The 25,953-nt window shown below is 41.2% G+C and overlaps 1 protein-coding gene and 2 long non-coding RNA genes across 3 annotated transcripts in view; 2 read left to right on the top strand and 1 right to left on the bottom strand.

Annotated features, from left to right (window-relative positions):
* jupb (junction plakoglobin b) overlaps positions 1-25,953 on the top strand; it is an 80,495-nt gene that overhangs the window by 13,461 nt on the left and 41,081 nt on the right. Inside the window, exons 2-5 of the mRNA XM_034894920.1 lie at positions 10,739-10,785; positions 12,922-13,152; positions 23,516-23,769; positions 23,869-24,107. Of these exons, the coding sequence (XP_034750811.1) occupies positions 10,764-10,785; positions 12,922-13,152; positions 23,516-23,769; positions 23,869-24,107 (746 nt within the window). The 5' untranslated portion in view covers positions 10,739-10,763. The remainder of the gene's footprint in view (positions 1-10,738; positions 10,786-12,921; positions 13,153-23,515; positions 23,770-23,868; positions 24,108-25,953) is intronic.
* LOC117958488 lies at positions 663-2,662 on the bottom strand. The gene is made up of 2 exons (XR_004659730.1): positions 2,632-2,662; positions 663-850 (listed from the first exon to the last, which is right to left on the bottom strand). It is a non-coding gene; the product is annotated as an uncharacterized LOC117958488 (long non-coding RNA).
* On the top strand, positions 17,584-18,472 carry LOC117958489. The gene is made up of 2 exons (XR_004659731.1): positions 17,584-17,637; positions 17,805-18,472. It is a non-coding gene; the product is annotated as an uncharacterized LOC117958489 (long non-coding RNA).

The raw sequence follows: 25,953 nt of genomic DNA, 5'->3' as shown, positions 1-25,953 counted from the left end.
CACCCCTTTGACTCTGATGTCTCCAACCCTCCTGCAGCTCTTTTATCTTTTCTATCCTCCTTTCCCTCCCTTCCCTTCCCTAATCCCTTCCCTCCCTCGTTTTCTCCGCTCCTCCTTGCAGTAATCTGCTAACCTCATCTCTTTCTGTACTGTTCACTTTTTAATCTTTCTGGTGAAAGACTAATTGAAAAATGGATCAAGAAGAAACATCCACCATATTCTTTCCATTCTTTATACAAGGAAAAATATACAAAAAGATTCTTGCATAACTGAAAATGTGTGTCGGTGTGGAAGAGGGGATGGAGATGGAGGGGAATGGAGGTGAGATTAACTGGGAGGAATGGAGGTGAGTAGTCATTGTGATCAGTAAAGCGAAATAAGCATTAAACCTGCAGACAGAGACAGAGAAAAGATAAGTCATGAGACTGTGTATGATGTGCGTATATTTTCATATCTCTGTTTTTGTAAGAACTCTGGCACCTACTGCACATTTTGGACCAATAGAAGTTGCCTAAAGGCTTTCTCTTACTTAAAAAAACGAGTGTTTCAGTTGTCTGACCTGCTTGGATAGATTAGACCATGTTAGGACATGTGTTCCCTTTCCATGTGTACAACACTGTAAATAATACAAATAATAATAGTAATAATAATCTGTGGTTTTGGTCTTAGTCGACTAAGATTTCTTTAGTTGCCAAGTCATTTTTTATGCTTATTTATGCTTCATTACTCATTTCCAAGAAACTTCTGAGCACAGTTCTGGTGAACACAAGCTTTAAAGTGGTGCTTTTGCAGGATTAATTGTGTAGAAACTCAGTTTTACAGATGGTTCATTAACTCCATTTATATTGTGCTTAACCACCTCTCAAATGCTCCGTCGATTAAATCAACAAATCGCTTGTAAGTGTTAGTCAACTAAGAATTTCGTTAGTGGAGGACAGCCCTAGTAAATAATGGCTGAAATCTCCAGTTATTTCCTTGAGATTTCACAGTAACACAACTGTATATGACATGGAAGGCGCTCAAACAGCGAGACGGCTAAAAAACAAAAGCTACATTCAGTCATCCCAGGTTCAAATACTAACTTGTATAGTGATGATAATCCAGTGATGAATAATCCTGACATTATAAACCATGAAGGCTTGATTGCTTTCCCTCCTCCTGCAGTGAACATGACACCTATGTTTTTCATTGTGGGGAGGCTACTTGACATGGGTACGAATGGTTGTGGCGGTTTGGGTCGATAGATTGGCTCAAGTTTCAGTTGGTTCCAAGGATTTGTTGGCAGAAGGGTTCTGGACTTCTAAGGGGACTGAGAAAAAAGCTACTGTAAACAGCAAGCCTGGAAGACAACCAAGGATTACAAACCTCCTGGGCACTGCCGAGGTGCTCTTGAGCAAGGCACAGGAACCCCCAACTGCTCGGCAGCCCCCTTACTCTGACATCTGCCATGTATACGTACTGGGCATGTGTGTGTAATTCAGGCCTGTGTGTAATGTGTGTAATAACTACAGAGTGTAAATTGTAATTTCCCTTTTTGGGATTAATAAAGTAAACATGATTAAACTGTTATGAGCTATTAGCCTCCTGGCCACTGCTGAGGAGCCCTTAAGCAAGGCACCAAACCCCCAACTGCTCGAGGCGCCATCATATACGGCCTTGATGACATTACTCCCTACAAAATGCATAAATATAGGTCATGTTGTATGTGTGTAAATATATATTTTGACACATAAATGGATATTTTATTCAATTCTATAGATGGGGAAATTCAGTTTGTTCACTCTGTTGGAAAAAAGAACATGTTTTTCCTTCTTCTGGTTGAGAACACCTTCATCTTGACTGTGACAGACTGTTGGGGTCACATTGGGTTTTCTTCTTGTTATTTTTGTCCATGTTCCAACTATTTATTTCCTGGTGGACATTAGCATTGCCAGGTTTTTACTACTGTAGCTGATCTCAGCCACAGATTGGCCATCCAACTCACCGTGTGTTCTGTATGTGTGTGTGTGTGTGTGTGAATACATCTGTCCTGTGTGGGTGTTAACAGACAAAGCATACCTCACATGATGTAGCCTATAATTATATCTAGACAGAGAACAAGGATATAAAAGAGAAAAAAGTGAAATGAAACTGGCAGAGCAATTGAAGATCATGAGTGAGGAATGGGGTAAAAGTCAATGAGATGCAAAATGAAAGAAAGGTAACAATGGGCAGAGACAAAGACAGATTTGAAAGAAGGATGCTAAGGGAAAGAGGGTGAAATGGAGGGATGAGGAGAGACGAGAGGCAGCCAGAAGAGAGCAGAGAGCTGGAGGCGCAGGCAGCGCGGTGTGCAGGTCTTGCAGTGAACCTGCTGTTTGAAGCTTAATGCTCACACCTACACACACTCCACCGACTAATTGCTTTTTTTATACATATTACCCTTTCTGCTATACTGTGTATATAGTTTCCTGTCTCTATAATATGGGCAGTATGGATAAAAGGCTGCCCTATGCTGGAAGAAGATGGGTGTCAAATGATTATTGAATTTATAAAGTACTGTACAATCTCAAATAGTCTTGAAATCATCGAAGAGTCTCACATAACAGGCCAAGTTGAAATCATTAAGAGTGGGTATATTTCATATTTTACCTTTTCTAGTTTTAAGCTACTGTCAATGGAACTCTATATGAAACATCTGGAGGAAGGGTTGAGTTTAATTGATGCTGGATGCATTTCAGTTGGATGCAACTGAAATTAGTGTGAATGAGAACAGTATTTCTATAAATAGAAATTTAAGAAGCAAAGTAAGCTAAATATTTAGGCTTCTTACGGGAATGTGATTAAAGCAATAAAACAGGGAAAATTAGGAGTCAATTTTTAACATGGCCTGGTTTTCTGTACTTGAGGTTTATAAGGGCATCCACTTTAGAATCTACCAAGAAATATCTCAAAATGAATATTCTAGTTCATATTCCGGTCAAAATATGAGTCTGATACTGCTGCATTGGGCTAATTATGGGATGTCTTTCAACAGAAAATGCCTCTGCACTCAATTGGACAGACCTGCAACCAATCAGAGTTACGGAGTATTTAGAACTTTTGCCGAATCCCGTACAAAGGACGGAAAAAACACCTTTCCGATCGACAAATGCCGTGATCGGGGTTCTCTGTTCCTCTTTAAAACGAATGTTGATATCTTCTATAACAGCAAAGCAGCAGACAACAAAATCCAAAATGAGCCAAAAGACAAAACATGAATAACAGGAACACCGAGACTTAGCAGGAAGACAAAACACACAGAAACAACCGTGATCTGACCCAGGACAAGTGGAACACCAAGACTACAACGAGGAAACAAGAGGCAGGTGACACAAGGAAACAGGTGGAAGACATCAGGTAATCACAAGGGCGGGAAATGACAGGAAGTAAAACTAGACCAGACAGCACAGATTACCAGACTATCAAAATAAAACAGGAAATAAGAGACATTAAGACGAGACAAAACACCAAAACCATAACAAACATGATAAGGTATGGTTAGGGTTAGGCAACCAAACACCTGGTTTAGGTTATTGGAAGCTGGATTACAGTTAATATAATACATAGGAATATTAATTACAAATAATTCATAGATTAGTATTATTATTTAAATTATTGTAGTTTACAATGACTTGTTTATAATGACTTGATTATAATAACTAAGCCCAGAGAACAGAACTGTTCCCAGCCCAAGTCGGAGATGTAATCTCTCCACCTAGTCCTGGGTCTTCCCCGGGGCCTCCTCCCAGCTGGACGTGCCTGGACCACCTCCCTAGGGAGGGGCCAAGGAGGCATCCTTACCAGATGCTCAAACCACCTCAACTGGCTCCTTTCGACGCGAAGGAGCAGCGTCTCTACTCAGAGCTCCTCTCGGAGGACTGAGCTTCTCACCCGATCTTGAAGGGAGAGGCCAGCCCCCAGTCTGAGGAAACCCATTTCGCCCGCCTGTACCCTGGATCTCGTTCTTTAGGTCATAACAGTCGTTAGTACTAGGCGATATGACGAGGTTCATCCCTGTATGTTGTTCTGGGTTCACAATTCATCCTTGACTGGAAAGCAGCTTATTTGCAATTCCCATACAGAAGACAGGCTTTTGTCTGTGGACTGATTTATATTGTCAGTCATCTGTAGGCTCAGTCTTCGCACGAATGCCACAAAAACACGTCCGCGCATTGTTTTTGAAATCCTCCAACAGTCGACGCATTCATTTGATTTCTTTTGTTGTCACAAAGACAGCGGGGGTGCGGTTGCGTTCTGACTTGTTCCGTTGGACAACTGAATGCATCTCGTGACAGCTTTGTGACGACGTCACGTAGGCGGAGAAGTTTGATGAAACTGGCCTGAAGTTGCTGAGGAAATTAGTGTTTTTTTGGTAGACCAGACATTCTTCTCGCTCTCTCTTTTTCTCTATCTTTCCCAGCAGCGCAAATAGTGCAGGATATCCATAGTGAAGATGAAAAGGGCTTCGTGTCCCTCTGAGGCTCCTTTGTGTGGGTGCATGTGCGCTAGGAACGGTTATTGGATCACATTGTCATAGGTGAAAATAGCAGACAGACAAAGTGAGTAATTATCCACTCTCCCTTCCTCACTCTGTATCTTTGTCCTGATGTCAATCTAGTCTCTGCATCTCTTCATCTTCTTCTTCCCTTCTCATGTCTCTCTGCAGTCACTCCTGCTGTTTTTATATAATTTTCTCTCATTGTCTTCCAGTCTCTCCTTCCTTGTCCCTTCTCTGTACATATTAAATGACATGCAGCCATGTCACACGCTTTAGAAATGTATCTCAATTAGAAAAGCATAGCAAATCTACAAAGCCATGCAAATAATAACGTTAATGTAAAATATGAAACACATCTACCAATGAAACCAAATGAAAACACACACTGGTAAAACTGAGCCATTCACTTAAATATGCAACGTTGGGGACAAAATTAAAGGTTGCGTAAAGTCACATTTTGACGCTTTTTCAGGTCATATTCAGAAAGATGTCCATCCACGCTGAATGCCTCTTTAACTCCTGTTTTGGTTGGCAAATCTCCAAATTGTGCATCATAGCCAACATATTGCAAGTTTGTGACAGATACACTATAGGCAAAGTGTTGTTTATGGCTGATTGGCGTCCAAGCAATAGTATGCGTGACAGTGCACTTCACTAATCATAAAGATATTTAAAGACATTTATCACACTTTAACTCTCAAGTTGCCCTGGGGTCAAATTGAGCCGTTTTCCTACATCAACGTTCTTTTTACCCAATTGTAATTCCCCAAATTAATATGATTGATTCCACACAACGCTCTTTGGCAAGTACAAATCTGTCATGATACAGCATGAAGGAGGACCCAAACGCAGAGTTGTAGGCTAGAGTTCAAAACGTTTTATTAGTGCCACAGTTCAGCAAACACAGAAGCAACGGAAGGAGTCCAAAAACACTCCAAACGATGTCACAGGGGAAAGGCAAAAATCCAAACCGGAAAACAGTGCATAAGGAAAAACTCACGGGGGGTGGCTGGAGATCAGACAGTTAGACCAGGGCAGGGAAGGAACGACAGGACAACAGGCAGACAGTAAAACACACAGGGCAACTGCACACTGGCAAACTAACTAGAATGATCCAACAAGAGACAAAGGGAACACAGGGATTAAATACAAGAGGTAACGAGGTAATGGGCAACAGGTTAGACAGATCAGGTGAATCACATTAGGGTGGGGCAGGACAATCAGACAGACACAAAGCAAAGCTAGACAAGTACAGACACGACAGGAAGCAAAACTACCAAAACAAAACAGGAAGCAGAACAAACAGACATTTACCAGGGAATCACATGACAGGGACCACCACACGAGACTGGGAAGAAAACCGAGAAACAAACACAAGGAGCAGGACAGGTAAAATAACCCCCCAAAAAAACAAAAACACAACACAAATCTCTACTTTCATTAATTTGTGATTGTCTTATAGCACTTGAAAAAACAAATTGAAGTGTTTTTGAAATAGTATTGAGTAAAAATTGACCTATTCCAGTCTGGGATTATCCATCAAAATAGTTTACTTTAATTTTACTCTAAATAATGCCTAATTTCTGCTTTTCTAACTCAAACATAAGGTATCATTTCCCATAAATGAGGTTTATTGACCATACATTCCAAAAAGGACTGTAAAACTACAGTTAGTTTCATAGTGTAGAAAACGTCCAAAAAGTGACAAACATTCAAAAAAGCATCAAAAGTGTTGAAAAAAGGTACAAAATCATAAGAAAAAGTGTTGATTTTTAATTTTGACGGGAAGACAACACAAGGGTTAATTTAAAGTAGGTATAGCTATTATACCCAGTACTTTTCTGAGGCAGAGACAAAATACCAAACTTTGTTCTTTGCTTGGTAAATTACTTTCTATTACCTTTTGTGTATATTGCCCACACATCATTTATGGGGTTGTTCCGATTTCGGAGCTCCGTAGTTTTCGTAAATGAAAAAAATTGACGTTTTGTCACTAATTCTCGTTCTGTTCACGCATGCATATATTAAGCAGTGCATAATTAATTCTAACAGATTGTCTTGGCACAAGGACTCATGCACATTTACAAAAAGATTGTGCAGCTTATGTGGCCACTAGACCTGAACAAAAACAAAAATAAACTGTAATTCTGAAATCGCTAATGCAGCCCAAACAAATAGCATCCACATGATTTTTCACACATTTTAACAAGGTAATATTCAGACAACTGCCTTTTTCTATGCAAATGAACCTTGTAAAAATAGTTTTCACAAAGACCAGCGCTATCAGCCACACGCAGTTGCAATGAAATCATCAGCGTCTTCAGAGAGTTGGTAATGGAAGAGCGTTTATGAAGATTGTCTTTATAGATAGACTTTATTAATCCTACACTGGGGAAATTCCTGATCACATCATAGCGTCTTCTTCCACAGTATGAAGGAGTTAGTTTGAAAAAAGAAACAGCACTGATAGAATGGATATTAAACCTTTAAATGCCTCTGCACCTGCAGTTTGAAAATGTCTTTTCTCTTGTTCTCTCTGTTCTGTCTCTTCAAAGAAAATTCAAAGATTCAAAATCCTTTATTAATCCCACAATGGAAAAATTCACACTGTTGCTGAAGCAAGCAGTAAGAGGAAAATTCCAACCCATGTTAACACACAATACTAAATATAAAAAGAATAAATATTTATACACAGAATGTATATCTATGTATATACATATGTATAATTATGTATACATGGGTATGAATATATATATATGTGTATATATGTGTGTATATATACATATACACATATATACAAATGCACATATGTAAACATATATACATATTTATAGATGTATACATATGCATACACACATATACATTTACATATTTATACATATATACATATAAGCACATATATACATATTTATAAATATATACATAAATACATATATATACATACTATATATATATTTATTCTCTTTATATATACATATATATATCAGCCAGGGTGTGTGTTTCGTCCGTAGTCTACTGGGAGCAGTGCTGATTGTAGAGTCACTGGAGGAGCTGTTCAGTGCTGCCTGCTGCAGTGTCCTCCATGGGGTGGGAGGAGTCGTCCATCATGGAGGATCATTTGGACACTATCCTCCTGTCTCCCACCACCTCCCCGGCGTCAAGGGGGGGCAACCACGAACAGAGCTGGCCTTTTTAATCAGCCTGTCCGGTCTTTTCATGACTGCCACTGCAATGGCCACTCCATAGGGGAATGGCTGATGCCACCAGAGTCATAAAATGTCCTCAGGAGTGTCCCTCTGTCCTCACTGTCGTCCCCATGTGCCATGAACTGCAGAGTCAGCAGAGAACTTTGTAGGTGGCAGTTTCCTGATTGAAAGGTAAAGTCTTCAGTGTAGAAGGTGAACAGGAAGGGGACTAGAACGGTTCCTTCTGGGACCCCTGTGCTGCAGACAACTGTGTCAAACAGCCCGCGGTCGATTTGTGAGGTAGTCCAATATCCATCCAGTGAGGCTACCAATTTTGCCACATGAATCATCGCAATCAAACGCAAAAAAGGGCAAATGGCACTAAGGTGCAATCCTGGAAGGGCATGTTTGTCCTTAGCACAATATATTTTCTGGTTACTGGTTTGCCCATAAGTTCCCGATTTATTAGCCCTTCATGAAAGCTCTGATGTCTTTTTGTTGAAACCGTTTAAGAGTTTGCAGATTGCAACCATGATTTTAAACAGACCGTCTCACAGTGTTACATGCATTGCGAAAGCCATTTAGGGAGAAATCTGTGAAGCTGCAGTCATAGAGCATTATTTAGAGTGTGCAGTGTTTTCCCCTGAAAACACAGCCAAGTGGTGTGTTAATTGGTGAGAAATGATGCCTTAAGGTTTTAGATGCAGGTGCTCTGTTTTGATGTTGACATTCTTATTGAAGTGAGTGATGATAGTTCTCCTACTGCAAAAGGCTCTGAAGTCTGCTGGGACTGAGACTGGCTGTCACGCACAACTAACAACAACTCACACACACACACACACTCTGAAAGCCTCCTCTCCTGGCTTTCTGTAGGCTTCCTCACACTCACATATGCCCTCATGCCAGACAAATTCAGTCTTTTCAGCTGGCGTCTCTCAATCTACACACACTCACACACTGTTGTCCACGGCTTCAGGGCCCCTGTACTACTCGCCTTTTCATCTTTGCATGACTGACCTTGATATTCTGATATCAATGTTGATCATTTTAGAAGGAGGTATTAACAGAGAGAGAGACCCTTCAAATACATTAAGTGCTATACAGATTGTTATGTAGAATGACATCAATTATATTGCAAAATCACACATTGTAACATATTACTGTAATGTTATTTGACCAAATTTTCTCAACACTATATAAAAGCGAAAATTATTGTTTTTTTAAATGGAGTCTGGTGGGTTTAGGGATAGCGACCTCAGAGCTGTGTCTGGTTAAAGGTCAATCTTTAAAGAGGTCTATCTCTGTAGGGATCCTTTCCATAATGTTGTCAGACATTTAATAAGAATAATAATCTGTCAGTGGCAAAAACAGCCTTTTAAGTAGAGAAAACTGACAATGCACATTTAGGGTTCCATTGCTCATGTTTAATAATGGACAAAGATTATTGTTCCCATCAGTCCCAAAATAGGGTCCAGGTTGAAAATATTACGCTAAGTAATTAGTCTTGAAATTGGCTGTCATGAGACCATTATATTTATTACATGAATATGTTCCTTGACTTCAAGTACAGAAACTCATAAATATGTCACAATGGTTGATTACACTGCCAAATGCTTTTATAACGTTGTTATGAATTATTTCCTAGACCTCAAGTAAAGTGGAAGCATTTGGAAATGTCACACATTTTGCAAGACCAGTTTAACAACTGAATGCAGTACCAAGGTGATATACTGGGTTTTGGACAGATAGCTTTGGGCTACTTAATCAATGCATTTTTTAAATTAATGGTCAACACACCTAATTTATATGACATTATACCTAAAAAAAGCAGGAATTAGGATTTATTTTGGTAGTTGAGATCAGAGAGTGGTATGTGTCAAAGTTTAGTCAGGATACGGTTTGAAACCGTTTCAAGATGTGTTTCAAATGCTATAAAATGCCAAACCAAAATTTAATGAAAGTTATCAATTGTGCAAAGAATGTTGCATGCATAAGGTGCATGCATCCATGTTTTTCTGGGTGATTTGTAAGAAACCCATATTTCTGATTAAAAAGACTTTAGAAACAGGGTTATTTTGACCCGAGGACAACACAAGGCGTAATGCTGCTAACTGTAGTTGGTTGCCATTAGCTAGTCAGCTCGATTAACAGCTGACTCAGCCCCAGGGTGCAACGAGTAAAACCTAGAAAGGAGAAGGTCTCGGGTTACGTATGTAACCCTAGTTCTCCAAGATAGGGGAACGAGACACTGCGTCGGTTCACCATAGTGTCGTAACCGACGCAGTTCGAGTCTTTCAAAGGGGAACGTCTTGGGTTACGTATGGAACCCTTGTTCCCTGAGATAGGGGAACGAGACACTGCGTCGGTTACAACACTTTGGTGAACCGACGTAGTTTGAGTTCCCCTTGAAGGGGAACTATCTTGGTACTGTATTTTACTGTCATGAAACTGGCCTCCCGGTCAGTCACAGAGGTTTTTTTTGGTCCTGTTCTGGGAACTCCCGCCATCTTCACTCACTGGGAGCTCCCAGTCCATGCTATCAGTCCCAGAGTCAGCTAAATATGTTAGGTTTAGGCTTGAGGAGTGAGATAAGTACAGGTAAGGCTACCAGTACCAGTATCACACTTTACATAGACTAAGTTGCCTGAAGTTGTCAAGTAATGTTGACAAGATCATTCACTTCACCACCCACACACACACACCAGCAAACAAGCAATTACCATATTATCTGTATAAGTCTGCATTCTTGGCAATGTACAACACTAAAGTGAAGCTATTTACTTTTCTTTTTTATGACTTGTTCATACCAAGGTCCAGACCTCCGAGCCCTGAATGGTGGGTACGGCCATTACTCAGCCCTCTAATGAATTGTGCGGTATAAGTGTATATTTCTGGTGGAAAGTGAGAAATGTTAATCCCTTAACATCCTTTGCAGACTATGGCGATTAAAGCCTTAATCCTTATGAAAAGGATTAGTTTGAATTTTGTAGGCAATCCTGTTTGAAGACCTAATGTTTCCTCTCTTTCCCTGCAGGTCAGAGGTCAGTGGGTACCAGTTGATGGAGAAGATGTCCATGCAAAGTAAGTGCTCTCTCATATTCATATTAGCAAATATTATCATTCACGTTAAACGTGTGACGTTCCTAAACAGTTTTCTGTGTTAAGTGGAGGTGGTAATGATTGTGATCGGGCTGTCTGATGGTGTTGGTACTGGGTATACCAGAGGGCTGTACTACCAATCAAGATTTGAGGTTAACTAGGTAATTTCAACCCAGAGTTAGACTTAGACTAGACTTAGATGTCTTTTTATTGATCCTTTTGGGATGACTCCCCCAAGGAAATTGCTCTGTGTAGCTCTGCGTATCACGACGGTGGATCACTTGTTCATTCAGTCATTCGAAAAAAACAATACAGTTTCGGCCGATAAGGACGGAGACATTTCTACAAGACATCAGCATGGCTAGACAAATACAGACAAAAAGTAAAAATATTTAATCAGATGTGCCTTTTGTTTAGACAGCAATGGCATTTTGGGGGCTTAAGAATGCAGAAAAGTGAAACCACCCTTCAGAGTGGAAATCTTAAAAACGCTTCACTGTCACGTTCCCGTCTAAAGGGTAAAAACGCACTTTGCGTGTGTGTGTGCTTTTGTGTGTGCATTGTTTGGAGTGCTAACTCCACCTCCTTGTCTGTCCAGACAAAACTGATGACAAAATTGTCAGCTATTGTTGTTTGCAACAAGAGAGAGAAGTAGAAGTAAAGGTTCTACGCACACTAATGCGTCACCATATGCACGCAGATATCCTCCCCAAAACGCTCGTCTAAATGCGGAATAAAAAGCGACGAGGGGTGGGAACTAGGGGTGGGAATCAGCAGACGCCTCCCGATACGAAATCATGACAATACTTACGCCACGATACAATATTGTGATTTGAAACATATTGCAATTTCTAATCTTTTTTCCAACTTCAAGTTTTTTCCCAATTCAAAATGATGTCAACATCTGTCATACGTTTCTCTGTTTGTTCAATTTTATTGCTGCAAAATGATTGTCAAGCAGACAACACATACATATTTAATAAAAGATCCACACCTGGCGCCTGTGTATCGATACAGTATTGCCACTGAACATATTGCAATACTATGCTCTACAGATTTTTTTCCCCACCCCTAGATGCAACGCTACGCCGCTATTGTGTTTTCGTTTCCGTCTAAAAAGCCAAACAGCATGCACCTTGTGAGCTGAAATTTTCATTGAAACACAATGTTGGTTATGTCCCAAAGCACTTAAATTGACTCCTCCCTTGTCTCTCTTCCTCGCGTCTTAAGAAATCATGAGAGGAGAGAGGAAAATGTGTTTTAGACAGATGAGACGTCGTTTCTTTTGAAGCGTCACATGAATGTGTCAGCTGTTTAGTAATTCCTTCAGCTTCATGGCTTCCAGGTAGGCTGTTCTCGTGTATCCTCGTCGGTAGTTCCTATAGCTCCTCGGCGCTCAGGGAAGAACTAAGAGCTCTGAGACGGCCTTCACAGAGTAGGGACAGAACCACTTCCAGTTCAGCCGAGGAGTCGAGGAGCGATCAAGGAAGGGTGATGAGAATTTCTGGTTCCTGGACTCATGCATCTGGCTCACTGCCACCCTCCCTGAAACACTTGAATATTGAACATAATAGAATAGAGCCATTGTTAGTGTTATTAATAACATCTGTGCTTTTTATTTTTTACTATGACAAGTCGAAATGGCTGCCATGCGCAAGTAACAAAGTTGACACTATGTATTAAAGCAGTGAACAACAATACTTGATATTTGTCATCTATAAAATAATATACCATATGAAGGAAGATTGTGGAAGATAGTGTTCTCAGTTTTGATGGCTTATGGAAAGCCATTTACTACTACTCTATAATCTTTTGAATGTTTTAGCCTCATGAAACCAGTAATTACCAGATGTAGATTATGATAACTTTGTGTCCAAGAATATCATCTTAATCTTAACATAGATGAGGCTAAGCAGCTCCTAGCTTTGCAGTTAACTTATCGCAATGTATGATTCCTCTGCAGGTGTCTTACAAAGTGTGACAACTTTATGTCAATTCTTTGTCCCTTTTTGACAAGGGTTTGAGGATATCGAATTAATGATCAAACAACTTTCTATATAGCAGTATTAGGAAAAGTATGACTAGTATCTGATGTGAGAAATGTCTTTTTCCCTGCAGTGAGTGAGGCAAACAGTGTGGTGAAGGTGGCGGAATGGCAGCAGACCTTCTACGCCTCGGATTCAGGAATCCAATCAGGAGCCACCACAGTCCTGGATGACGAGAGCAGCACTGAGTACAGCGGCCGTAAAAAGTACCACTGTAGTACTACGACCAGTGCAACTACTGCTTCTGCTACTGCAATCACTGGGGCAGAGGGACACACAGCAGCTGGAATAGAGAGCCCCTCGGGTGAGACTGTTTACAGCAACTTAAAGGAGACATAATATACTTCAGATTCATACTTGTATTTTGTTAATCTACATGTTTACATGCGTTAATGTCTCTTTAAGACAGGTGCTATATACCCAAAGTTGTGGAGGAATTAACATTAGCAGCCGAGATTACAGGTTTCCCTGGCGTTATCATGCAACTTGTTGTTAGTAGTGGATTGTAATGGAATAAAGCAGCACTTTCTACCATAGAAAGCCACAGATTAGGCTTCCAAATACTACCCAACCGGATATCCTTTCAACAGTAATGTGACCAAAGATTGAGGAGAAATTGAACAATGGCAGCCACGATTACAGCTTTCCCTAGCATGTAGCTACTATGTGTGTGTAAACAGCCTAAAAATAAAATGTAATCTAAAAACTGCAATGGCCTGCCTGGACCAATCATAGAAACCTGGCTTGGAGTTACTTAACACTAAGAAAAAAAGTTGCAAGCGGATTGACTTTAACATTAGGAAAGAAGATTTTTGCTCCCTGGGATTACTCTGGGGATTAATCAACACTTTTGACGATTTTTTATCAGTGTTTTTAATTTTTTATTAGATTTTTGTCCCCTTTTTTCAATGTTTGTCACTTTTTTGACATTTTCAACACTGCGTAACACTAACTTATTAACTTTAGTTTTAGTTATTTTTAGAATTTATGGTCAATAAACCTCATTTATAGGAAATTAAACCTAATGTTTGGGTTAGAAAAGCAAAAATTAGGAATTATTTAGACTAAAATTAAAGGAATGGATATTGGAAAACGCTTAAATTGGACCCAAGGCGAACATGAGGGTTAAAGCATTAATCATGTGACACAAACTAAGCACAGCACAACAAGCACTTTAGACACACAATTTAAAATACGGAAAAGCGTAATAGGTTCTCTTTAGTGCTGCAGTTGGTAACTTTTAGAAAAACAAGTTTTTGTCACGTTTTCTGAAACTTTCCACACTGACAATAGGATATGAGACTGATAAGTTGCATGAAAAAACTTTGGTTCCTCTGCCTTTTCTTAGTGATCCTATGGTGATTGCCAGATTCAACCACACCCAAAGGAAAACAACCAATTAGAGCTGAGGAGTCTCTAACGCAGTGTCAATCACTGCTTGTGGGAGGCTCCGATCAAACCGTCAAAACCGGCAGTGCAGATCAAATGTTAATCAAAATTCTGTTAGTCTATGGCCTATTTCTCACCCCTAATTTTTCCAGTATGTCATAATGAACACATTAACTCAAATATGGTTTAACAATGCTTGAACACAGGTTCTGATGTGATCCATCTGTTACGTGTGGAACTAGGTTGAACCCAAATGCAAACAATGCGGAGACAAAAATGATAGTTTAACAGGTTTATTCCAATGTCCAAGGTAAGCGATGTAACAGGGAAAAGCCAAGTCCAAAATCCAATGGGAATCCAGGGTACACAATGTGTGTGGTGCCGTGTTTCTGAGGATCCAGTGTGGAGTGCAGGAGTGATGGATAGAAGGAGTGAAGTAAGAGCAGGGGTCAGGTTCACAGAACTCTGGCAGACAAAGAATAATAACTTCAAGCAAGTATCTCAAAACTAGTACAACCGGGTCACGTCAGCAGCGAACATAACGTTGTTGTCTTGACTATGATCTGACAACGAGTGGTGGGTTGACCTGGTATTTGAAGCAGAGGTGATTAGAGTAGATGAGCTGCAGCTGGACTACCGCACACCAGGCTTCACTCCTGCAATTAAGGACAGACAGAGTGAAGGATGGGAGCAGACACAGTACTACCAGCAGCAGATCTAACACCATCATGATGACCAGTGTAACTGTAGAGTCCTCTGGTTTATCAGTAAAAGGCCACAGGGGGTGAATGTGCGTCAACAGGTTCCTGTTATGAATGTCTTTTATATGAAATATCTGGATCCTCACTGTGCTGTATTTTTATGAAGCTCATAGAGGATTGTGGTGTTTATTTTAACTTTTGTAACATCTGCAGCTCCACAGTAGCCTTCAGTAATGTTGATTGGCTCTTACTCCCTGTGTGTAATCCAGGCTTCTCCATTCTCTGTTTTGATAGCTGGTCTGTTCACGTAGTTGTGCAAAAACATAGGAATTTCACAGATAATGGCACAGTGTGTGATAGCCATGTGGAGGCAAAGCCATCCCGCTGTTTTTCTTCTTCAATATTTGAAGTACCCTCCCTGAGAGAGGACAACAATAATTTGGTTTCTGAAGTTGTATGTCTGTTTTGGTTTATTTCTATCATTCCTTCTTTCTTTTCTCCCTTTGTCTTTGTTTCTTATAACACTCATTCCAACACATTCTCACTCCCATCTTGTAAAATACAGACGCTTGGTCGGGTGCCTTTGTCGTTGTCAATGACGCTAAAAGTCTCCTTTAGCGTCGTTTCTATGCTTGATCAAAAACACACTTGGTTGGAACTATTGGCGTCCCGCTTACGCTTCTGTGAAACACAGGAATAAGGTGATGCTTAAAGAAGAAAGCGACTTTAGGGAAGGTGCCATGTGGCAGACGGACCCTGGTCTCCTGGGTGAAAGTCTTGCGTTTGACCCACCAACCACCCCAACCAACCTTGTTGTGTGGAATATCTGCCTTACATAGTACTCGCTAAACCCTGTGTAGCTGCTGCTGACCCCAATAGGTTATACCAGCGGTTCTCAAAGTGCCGGGCGCGACCCACCGGTGGGGAATTGAGACGTGACAGGTGGGGCGCGCCAAAGTTCCGTGGTGTATATGTGTGTGTGTTCTTGTTTGTGTGACTATAAATGCAAAAAATGTGAGAGGCAACCGTTTGATTAAATTAAAAGAACATTGGATATGAGAAAAATTTAACCTGGAACCGAAGTGCCAAAATAATGATTGACGTGTTGTGCCATATTATTTGTAACGAACCAAACTTTCGCGCCCTTATGTGTATATATATATATATGTGTGTATATCTGTTTCGCGCCAATGGGTAGCAGGCTAATGTGGGCAACACAACATGGATTCCTTTGTGACACGGACCTCAAAATTTGTCGAGCCAGCGCCAGCAGAGAGACACAAACCAGACGGGCCTAATCAACCAGAAAGCCAACCGAAAAGAAAATATGATGAAGGCTATCTTGCTCTTGGATTCGCGGTGGTGGGGGCAGAGGAGAGACTGATTTGTGTTCTGTGTCTTAAACCGCTAGCAGCGGACAGCATGCAACCCAACAAATTAAGAAGACACCTAGATACCACACACCCCAGTCACGTCAATAAGCCACTTGATTTCTTTCAAAGAAAACTGGCAGAATACCGTCAACAGCTGTAAAAGCTGCGTCGGTAAACAGTAAGGCACAGAAGGCTTCGTACAGAGGAGCATACAGAATTGCACAATGCAAAAAAACGCACACAATTGCCGAGCAGCTCGTTCTTCCCTCTGCTCTGGACATGGTGTCAATTATGCTTGACTAGAGAAGCGCAGCAAAATTAAAAGCTGTCCCCCTGTCAAACGACACAATTGCGAGACGTATACGCAACATTTCCAATGATCTTGAGGAGCAACTCATAGAAAAATTAAAAGACAGTCGTTTTGCGTTACAAGTGGACGAAGCTACTGACAGCAATAAAGACTGCTTGTTCATATTGTACGTCCGCATTGTGAATGGCGAGTCATTGTGCGACGATTAGCTGTTTTGCAAATACATAAAAAATAGAGCCACAGCTGATGAACTGTTTAAGATCATGGACAATTGCCTCAAAGAACACGGCCTTAAATGGGAAAACTGTGTGGGCTTTTGCTCTGATGGCGCACCGATCATGGCAGGCTCAAGAAACGGGCTGCAGGCGCTTATAAAGAGTGTTGCGCCAGATGCACATTGGACGCACTGTGTCATTCAAAGGGAAGCGCTCGCGTCAAGACAGCTCAGCCCTGAACTAAATGAGGTTTTGACAGAAGTTGTGAGCGTAGTAAATTTTATCAAAACCCGACCTCTGAAAGCGCGACTGTTCTCCGCCCTTTGCGAGGAAATGGGAGCTGATCACACATCTGAGCTGTTTCACAGTGAAGCACAGTGGGTCTCCCGGGGCAACGTGCTGTCGCGCGTCTTTGAGCTCAGGGCAGAGATTCGGATGTTCTTGGAGGAGGAGCGCATGTATGATTCTGCAAGCAAGTTCAGTGATGAACAATTTCTGTTGAAACTTGCCTACCTCAGCGATGTTTTTGGCAAGCTGAATGAATTAAATGTTCAGCTTCAAGCCAAAGACAAGCATCTACCTCACCTGGCAGACAAGATCACAGCCTTCATCCGAAAGCTTGAGGTATGGGGCAGGCGCCTCGATCAGCCAAACATAGATGTCTTTGAGAACCTGAGTGAAGTTGCTGAAACCACTGAATCTGGAGCCATTAAGCAGCACCTCTCTTCCCTGAGAGGATTGTTTCAAAAATACTTCCCAAACAACAGTGTGCCTGGGTTATGGATCCCTTCAATGCAGCAGGTTGGTATGTTTACATTTTATTGAATATTATATTCATATATTATACATGCATTTATTTATGTTATGATACTTACTAACTGGAATTAATTATTGTCAAACTGAATTTCTTTGTGTTTATTAGGCAATGAAAAATAAAGTAAGCCAATTTATTTCTATTCTGTCTGCAGCACCTGCTGATTTTAGGTCTGCTGAGGAGGACCAGTTCATTGACATGACATCTGACTCCACCCTGAGGCTCAGGTTTAATGCTCAGACTCTTAGTGAATTCTGTTTTGGAGTGGAGAGGGAGTATTCACTCATCGGGCAGAGAGCTGTGTGCATTCTTCTTCCCTTTGCCACATCATATCTCTGTGAGATGGGCTTTTCAGCTGTTGCTTCACTGAAAACAAAGTACAGATCTCAGCTGAACATTGAGCATGACTTGAGAGTGGCAGTATCAAGCCTGCAACCCTGCTTTGAGAAATTGTGCAATGCAAAACAGCCTCATTGCAGCCACTAATGCAGGGATAAATAGACGTGTCTTGCCAGATGGATTTCACTTCTTTTCTTTTATTAAAAGATTGCAAAGTGGAACTTTTATTTTTTTTCTATTTTTGAGCTTGATACAAATTTTGACACAGCTGCACTTTTTTTTCCGTATTTTTGAACTTTCTGTTATTTGATGTAGATAGTTTGTATTTAGATACAACTTGTTACTATACTGATACTACTTGTTACTTCAATAAATTGGAACATTTAAGATTGTTGCGTATTTCATTAGCATTGTGTTGGGGCAATGGGGGCAGGTGGGGCTTGAAAATTACCCCTCGTCCAAAGTGGGGAATGACCAAAAAAGTTTGAGAACCACTGGGTTATACAAACACACTAAAGGGTGCCTTATTCGTCCCTTTAGACTAAAGGTGAGCAATTCATTTTCCCAACGGTCCACATGAGAAACAGGGATAGCTGTAATAAATAATGTTATTGTATAAGTAGTATATTACAGTATGAACAGCTCTGAAATAGAGAATGATGAATAAATAAGTGGAACCAGTAAAGTGACTGATTAGAAACAGAGTTGCTGGGTTGTCACACAGGAATTGAACCTGACGCTAAGTCAGAAGTCAGCTGTTCATCAGAGAGATGGATTGTGGGAAGAAACTGATCCTGAGTCTGTTGGTTTTGGCGCACAGTGCTCTGCAGCGCCTACCAGAGGGGAGAAGCTGGAACAGGTTGTGTCCGGTGGTTAGATGGGTCTGCAGGGATGGTTCCTGACTCTGGAAGAGTAGAAGTCATGAAGTGGCAGATCCAAACCAGACAGGGATGGAAGTGCAGAGGACAGACTGGATGGTCCTCTGATGGGCCTTCTTGATGATGGTCTCAGTGTTGGGCTCCCAGTTTAGGTCCTGAAATATAGTGGATCCCAGGAACCTGAAGGATTCCACACCAGAGACAGGGCTGTTGAGTATGGTGATGTAGGGAAGAGTGGGGGGTCTCTTACTGAAGTCCAGAATCATCTCCATTGTTTTGAGCGTGTTAGTTCTGATTGTTCTGATCGCACCAGAGAGCCAGCTGATCAACCTCCCGTCTGTAGGACGACTCATCACCGTCCAGGATGAGGCCGATGACCGTTAGTAGTACAAAATGCCAACATTATGTCACTATTATGCATTTCATGTGCAAATAGGCCCTTGCAGTTTGGTGTTTAATTCATTCATTAGTGCAGTCACATTAACAGCAAATTCAAGGTCAGCCATCCAGTTTACATCTGAGAGCTCTGGGATGTCTTTGCCTTTCATATCACACAACTCTCAAATCTCTGCTCTCAGGTCCCATGCTCTTTTAATCACCTTGCCCAGGCTGAGGCAACCTGACGGCTGTGTGGTAGCCCAGGCTGAGGCAACCTGACGGCTGTGTGGTAGCCAAGGCTGAGGCAACCTGACGGCTGTGTGGTAGCCCAGGCTGAGGCAACCTGACGGCTGTGTGGTAGCCCAGGCTGAGGCAACCTGACGGCTGTGTGGTAGCCAACGCTGAGGCAACCTGACGGCTGTGTGGTAGCCCAGGCTGAGTAGTAGACTATATGGTATGGTAGCCTATGTCACCATGTTCACGCTCCTCTAAAAGTGACACAATCTGCCTGTGATGTAACACTCTTGCCCTGATGAAGTTACAAGATCAAGAACATGGTTCAGTTTTAGCACTGACTCACACAACACCTGCTGATGTATAATACAATGCAGAAATACCAATTTCATTTCACTTCAGTCACTTTATCTCGCATCTGCTTCAAAAGTCCAACATTGTTTCCTGTCAGATTGGGACAACCATCGGTTGTAACACATGCCAGTTTGTTCCAATTAACTACCATTTAGTTACAATGTGCATTTACCTCAGTGAACACATCACTCCCCGTCACCATCCCTCTCATTAACTCATTGCTGCTAGATCCCCCGTTTTCTCAGAGTCTTTCCTTATCCCACGTACAAACATTAGTAACTGGGCTGTGTTGTGGACATCCCAGCTTTCATCCAGATCCAAGGAGAGAAGTTCCACATTGTCTGTTTTGCAGCTGAATCTCCAGGTTTCCTGCGATGTCCCCAATCCTTTGCGTAACTGTTTGCCTGGAAAGCGACACACGCTCAAATGCCATCTCTGGGCATATTAGTGCAGCAGAGTCCACCAAACACTCTTTAAGAAATACCCCTTCACAAAGCTGGTATTGAATGCTATAACCATGGGTGAGCAACTCTTGGTAAAAAAAACCTTGTTGCTTTGGCCGATTAACTAGCAGAGCTTCAGATGTCCGATCCCCCTCTGCATTATAATCCTTCAACACAGCGATCTGTTACCCAAACTAAGCCCACGGCTTTACCTTTGACTTCCCTAGTGAAATACCTAGAAGGCCATGTTTGGTTAAAAACTTGCCGCTCTGTATCAATCTCTCTATCTTTCTCATCAGCTGACATTTTTTGGGGATAACAGCTCACTCGTGTCCATGTTGACGTCTTGGGAGCTCAGTTCGCGGCTCACCAACACATTACTTCTTCTACTTGTTTGTAATTGCGACTTCCAACCAGAGAAGTAGAAACTGCAAGCAACAACAAAAAGCGGTCGCCTTCAAAATAAAAGCAATGCAGTTGTATTCCATGCATGATGTACACTTATTGTTTGATTGCTACCTTCCCCTTGACCTTTGACCATTGAGAGTGCGGAGTGAGAACAGGTTGCACAATCGGACCTTCATCTTTATCATCTTTTATGAATATTTGTATTGCTTTTTCTTCTGTATTTATTGTTCTTGTGTTTGCTAAAATAAATAAACCAATGGGACACCATCTGTTAATATGTTAGTCAATTTGACAGTACTTTAATTTGGAGGCTCATAATTCAAATATATATTTTTTGCCCATTAATCTGTCCAACACACATGATTATCTAAGACACCACTAAATGAAGGATTGATTTATTGTGTTTATAATATGTATCAGTTTCTAACATAGTTAACATGTTCAACTTATTAACTTTTTTGAATTGTTGAGAAGAAACCATTTTCTCTGTCCATCCATTCCTCCGTCTTTACTATTAAGCTTTATCTACGGCGTGAGATTATCTATCATAGTCACTCCGCTTCTCACACATCACATGACACCCACGGGAGGAAATTTAATATCTACCTCCAGGAAATAATTCCACGCAAACATTTTGCCTTGCAAACGTTTCAGTCCCAGGTGTTAGATGAGATAGCCGGCCGTTTTAAGCTTGGGTTGACGAAGTGATGCTTGTACTTTGAGGGCCGCCCACGGTCCATCCCCCAGGTTCTGCATGAGCTTAGAATATTACCCAGAAGCCCCGTGACCTTTTCTATATTTCAACACCACCTTATCTAAACATTCCGGTGCTTTTGGGGCTGTAGAATTGCATCCAAAAAATCCCCACTTACAGATGGCAAAGTTGCAAATATAAAAAAAAAAACATTAATAATTACATATGGTGTACATAGAAAATTGAAGAAAAATCAAAAGTTACCTAAAATATATACTATAGTATTTTCACCTTCACGGTTCAACTTTAAACGTAGAAGCACTGGAAAGAACAAGAAGACCTGACATAGTGTATACTTAGACTAGATTCTTATACCTATGCTTCTATTGTATTGCAGTATTAAACAGTGCAAGGGGCAAGTAGTCCTGTATTCCCCAGGAAGCTAAATACATACTTAACAAATATTAAGTGCTTCTTTGTAGAATGTCTAAGTTTAACCCTAACTGTTTTCCTTGCAATGTAATCTTTGTTTTTCTTCCTGATATTTAAGGCAGTGTAGAATAACATGAGCTAATGTCTCCTGTAGTCAGGTAGCTTAGCAATCTGCGATGTAGCAGAGCAGCTAACTGTAGCAGCTTAAAGTGTTTCAGAAATGAACTGCGATCAAGCTCGCCGTCCGTCACTCGTATCGTCAAACGAGAATCCGCAAAAATTTGAGACAGACACGGCAGAGCAGAGTGTCTGGTGACCAGAGCAGATGTAGTAACGTCTCTTGCGAAACAATGTCTGATCATGTAATGAAATGAGCTGGTTTGACCATGGAGATACAATAATATGCACTAATCCGCAGAACACAGGATCTTGTTCTTATATTTACTATCTTGCTCCCGCCCCCAGAAACATCCAACCAATAAGAGGAGTGGATGTTTTTGCGTGATTTGTAATTGTGCATATTGGTACGCTTGGATTTTTCCAAATGTGAAACCAAAACGAACCAAACCGACCGAGGGCAAATTGCTCCATGTTTACAAACTTGCCAACTGATTCAGACCAAAGCAAACAAACTACAGGTGTGAAAACGCTCTCATTCACCACAAATTCAACATTTGTCCCTCTTGTCCATAAAACGCCATCGTCTGCAAACAACGCCACATCCACTATATTCTCAACTTCATTAAACATGTCATTTATCATAATGGAGAACAATAAAGGACCAATAATAGTGCCTTGCGGGATACCATTTTCTCCTTAATACGCTCACTTGTCACCCCAGTAATCTTGACCATTATTGAACACTCTTCCCTTGAGCCCCATATGCTTTAACTTAATCAAAAGGCCTTCCTTCATCATGTCGCATGCTTTCTCAATATCAAAAAAGACAGCCGCAACAAATTCATTATTAACTTGAGCTTGGTACTTCTGCCTCTACCAAACCTCTGATAAATTTGTGTCAATACTTTAGTCTCAACTGCATATTTAAGCCTTTTCTTTTTTCTTCTTTTCATTGTTTTCCCCACTTTGGGTATAAGTGCTATTGGTCGTGCTATTGGTCTGAAGTTACCAGAAACCTGTGGATCTTTCCCAGGTTTTTAATAGGGATAATTATAGATTCTATCCATACTATTGGTATCAGTCCACCTGTCTAGAAAACATATGGTAATGTCACTTTGATTATTGTCAACTTCTCATGACAAAAACTAAATCACACTTAATGACATAAACGTTCATAACTTGTTTATAAGTTTATGACACATTCTTGACAGTGTCATGTCATGATTATGCCAATACTGTCAAGTAAAGTGTTACCTTATAATGACAGTCCTATATTATTTTATTTTAAAATATTTTGTTGTTAAGTTATGAAATGTGGATAGAATTAGTTGTTACAAGCAATATATAAAGAAAATAGTGTGACCCGCTTTGTTCCTTTTTAAAAAAAGACTCCCAAGACACTATTAATAAAGCAGACTACGCCACTTGGCGCTCACCCATTGGGCTGCTATTAAATTATCCCATGTCCATCATCTCCAGATATCAAGAGGAATTCTTAAATGTCTTGTGTCACACACACACACAAGGACACACACACTAGCAGTCTTATGTTCTAACTTTTTATCTCTCTATCTACCTATGACAGATTTAGACGCTCAGTACTCTCTAACCCGGGCTCAGCGCGTCAGGGCCGCCATGTTCCCAGAGACCCTAGTGGAGGGGGAGGCGGCCATGCCCGTCCAATCAGATCCTTCACAGCAAAGTAATGTGCAACGTCTTGCAGAGCCTTCCCAGCTGCTAAAGACAGCTATAGTCCACCTGATAAACTACCAGGACGACGCCGAGCTGGCCACTAGGGCAGTACCAGAGCTCACCAAGCTGCTGGGGGACGAAGATCCGGTATGCCTACTGTCTTACAACTGAATTACTTAGGATTTTCTAAGTGAGTTTTCAGACACAATAATCCAATATTACACAGATATTTTCTCTACTGTCTAGGTTGTGGTGAACAAGGCAGCCATGATAGTCAACCAGCTGACACGTAAGGAAGCCAGTCGTCGGGTGCTGGTGCAATCTTCGGCCATGGTCAGTGCTGTGGTGCGCGCCATGACAACTGCGGTTGATATGGAGACAGCCCGTTGTGCGGCCAGTGTGCTGCACAGCCTGTCGCACCAGAGGGAGGGACTGCTGGCCATATTCAAATCTGGAGGGATACCAGCACTGGTGCGCATGCTAAGGTAAACATGTTCCCTCAAATAGCTCTGGGGAGTCATTCCCCGGAGTCCTTATGTTTTTTTTCCCCCAGCATGTTTCCTTGGATCAGGGAGGCTCCAAAATCATGGTTGCAGCTGTCGCCATGGTCCCGCTACATGTTCTGGGATGCCATGTTACATCCTGCTACGCTGTGCGGTGCCCTGCTACATCCTGCTGTGCCTTGTAATGCCACACAGTGCCCTGCTATGCCATGAACTACTACAACTGTTATTTCCACTCTTCATTTGAACCCCAACCGGTCGTCAGACCTCGCCTACCAAGAGCCTGGGTCTGTCCGAGGTTTCTGCCTAAAAGGATTTTTTTTCCCGCCACTGTCGCACTGTTGCTTGCTCTGGAGGGAACTACCAGAACTGTTGGGTCCTTGTAAATTCTGGAGTGTGGTCTAGACCTACTCTATCTGTAAAGTGTCTCCAGATAACTCTTGTAATGAAATGATAATACAAATAATAGTAAATACTCTCTACTTAATGGTTTACACACAGGTTTGATAAACAATCTAAAAAATTTCCAGAATTGATAAGAAATGTCAAAACTCAAATGTCAAAATACCACATTAGGACAACGAGACCTTGAGGAACACCATCAAAAATCCCATGCTTTGATGTTGTATCAAAAACCTTGGGCACTTAGAGATTTCTGTAAGAAAGACAATTGGATGGCAAGCACTTCTGTTCTGGAAACTCCTCAAAAAAATGTTAATTGTCAATATGCCTGTGAAACCTGTACATTCTTTAATGCCCTGGGTCCCTAGTTTGTGGTCTATGAGGCTGTGATTCTTACGGTCACAACAGTTCATTTTAAAGACGTTAAACAACGGTTTCACTAAGACTGTAAAGGGACCAGAGTATGCAATAGTATTCAAGTATTCCCCATTTTTCTAATTGGTGGTAATAAGACATTTACTGCATGAGAGTATGGTTTTTTCTACAAACAACATGGGACCAGGATAAAGTGGGCATGTCTGTAAAGGGGAGGCTTCTGGGTACCCACAAAACCCGCTGTCATTCAGATATATTGGGTTTCCTTATCCAGAATATAGTCATAATTTTGACTGTCTCACTGGTTTCAATATAAAAGGACTACCTTAAAAAAGGTTTATGAACTGTTTGTAATAGGTTTAATAATTAGGTTATGAACCCTTTATGAATCAAAAATAACATGTTATGACCTATTAGTGAACTCACATTGGTGTGTAGCAAGTTGATTCATCTTGATGATTCTTGGCCTCTCATTTCTTTACCTTTCTTTGACTTACACACATTCATAATTGCCGGTAAAGTGTAAAACATCACCTTTTACAAATTAGTTACAAACATATTTAACTGGCATATGGGAGCCGTATTGTAAAGTGTGAAAAATACCACTATTTATTTATGATTCACTAACTTTTACACCTGGTAAAAGTAGTAAGCCTCGTAGTAAAGTGTAACAAACATCACCATTCATTAGTGAGTAGCCATCATTTGATATTGCAGAAAAGGAGCCTTGTAGTAAAGTATAATACAGTATATCAGACTTACAGGGTCACTGTTTTTGCCTAACGTTACTTGTTCATGTTGAGGGAAGATAGCATGACGGCATGGTGACTTCTAGTCCAGCAGTTGAAGAAATCCGCTCTGCCTGTGCCTCTGTTGCCAGCCTGGGAAATCTCTCCACGTTCACATTCCACCAGTCTGTCAGTTTGTACCCAAGGATGGGGAAGCAGCCTGTATAAAGTTCTCATTCTTTGTCCATGCTGCAGCTCCCAGTGCTGCTGAACGAACAGGTCTCTGTTGGACCTTTGGCCTGTGGCTTCAAGGTGGCCACCTT

Source organism: Etheostoma cragini, chromosome 15 (assembly GCF_013103735.1).
Source record: "Etheostoma cragini isolate CJK2018 chromosome 15, CSU_Ecrag_1.0, whole genome shotgun sequence".
Classification (NCBI taxonomy): Eukaryota; Metazoa; Chordata; class Actinopteri; order Perciformes; family Percidae; genus Etheostoma; species Etheostoma cragini.
This window is presented reverse-complemented; position numbering and strand designations above follow the sequence as displayed.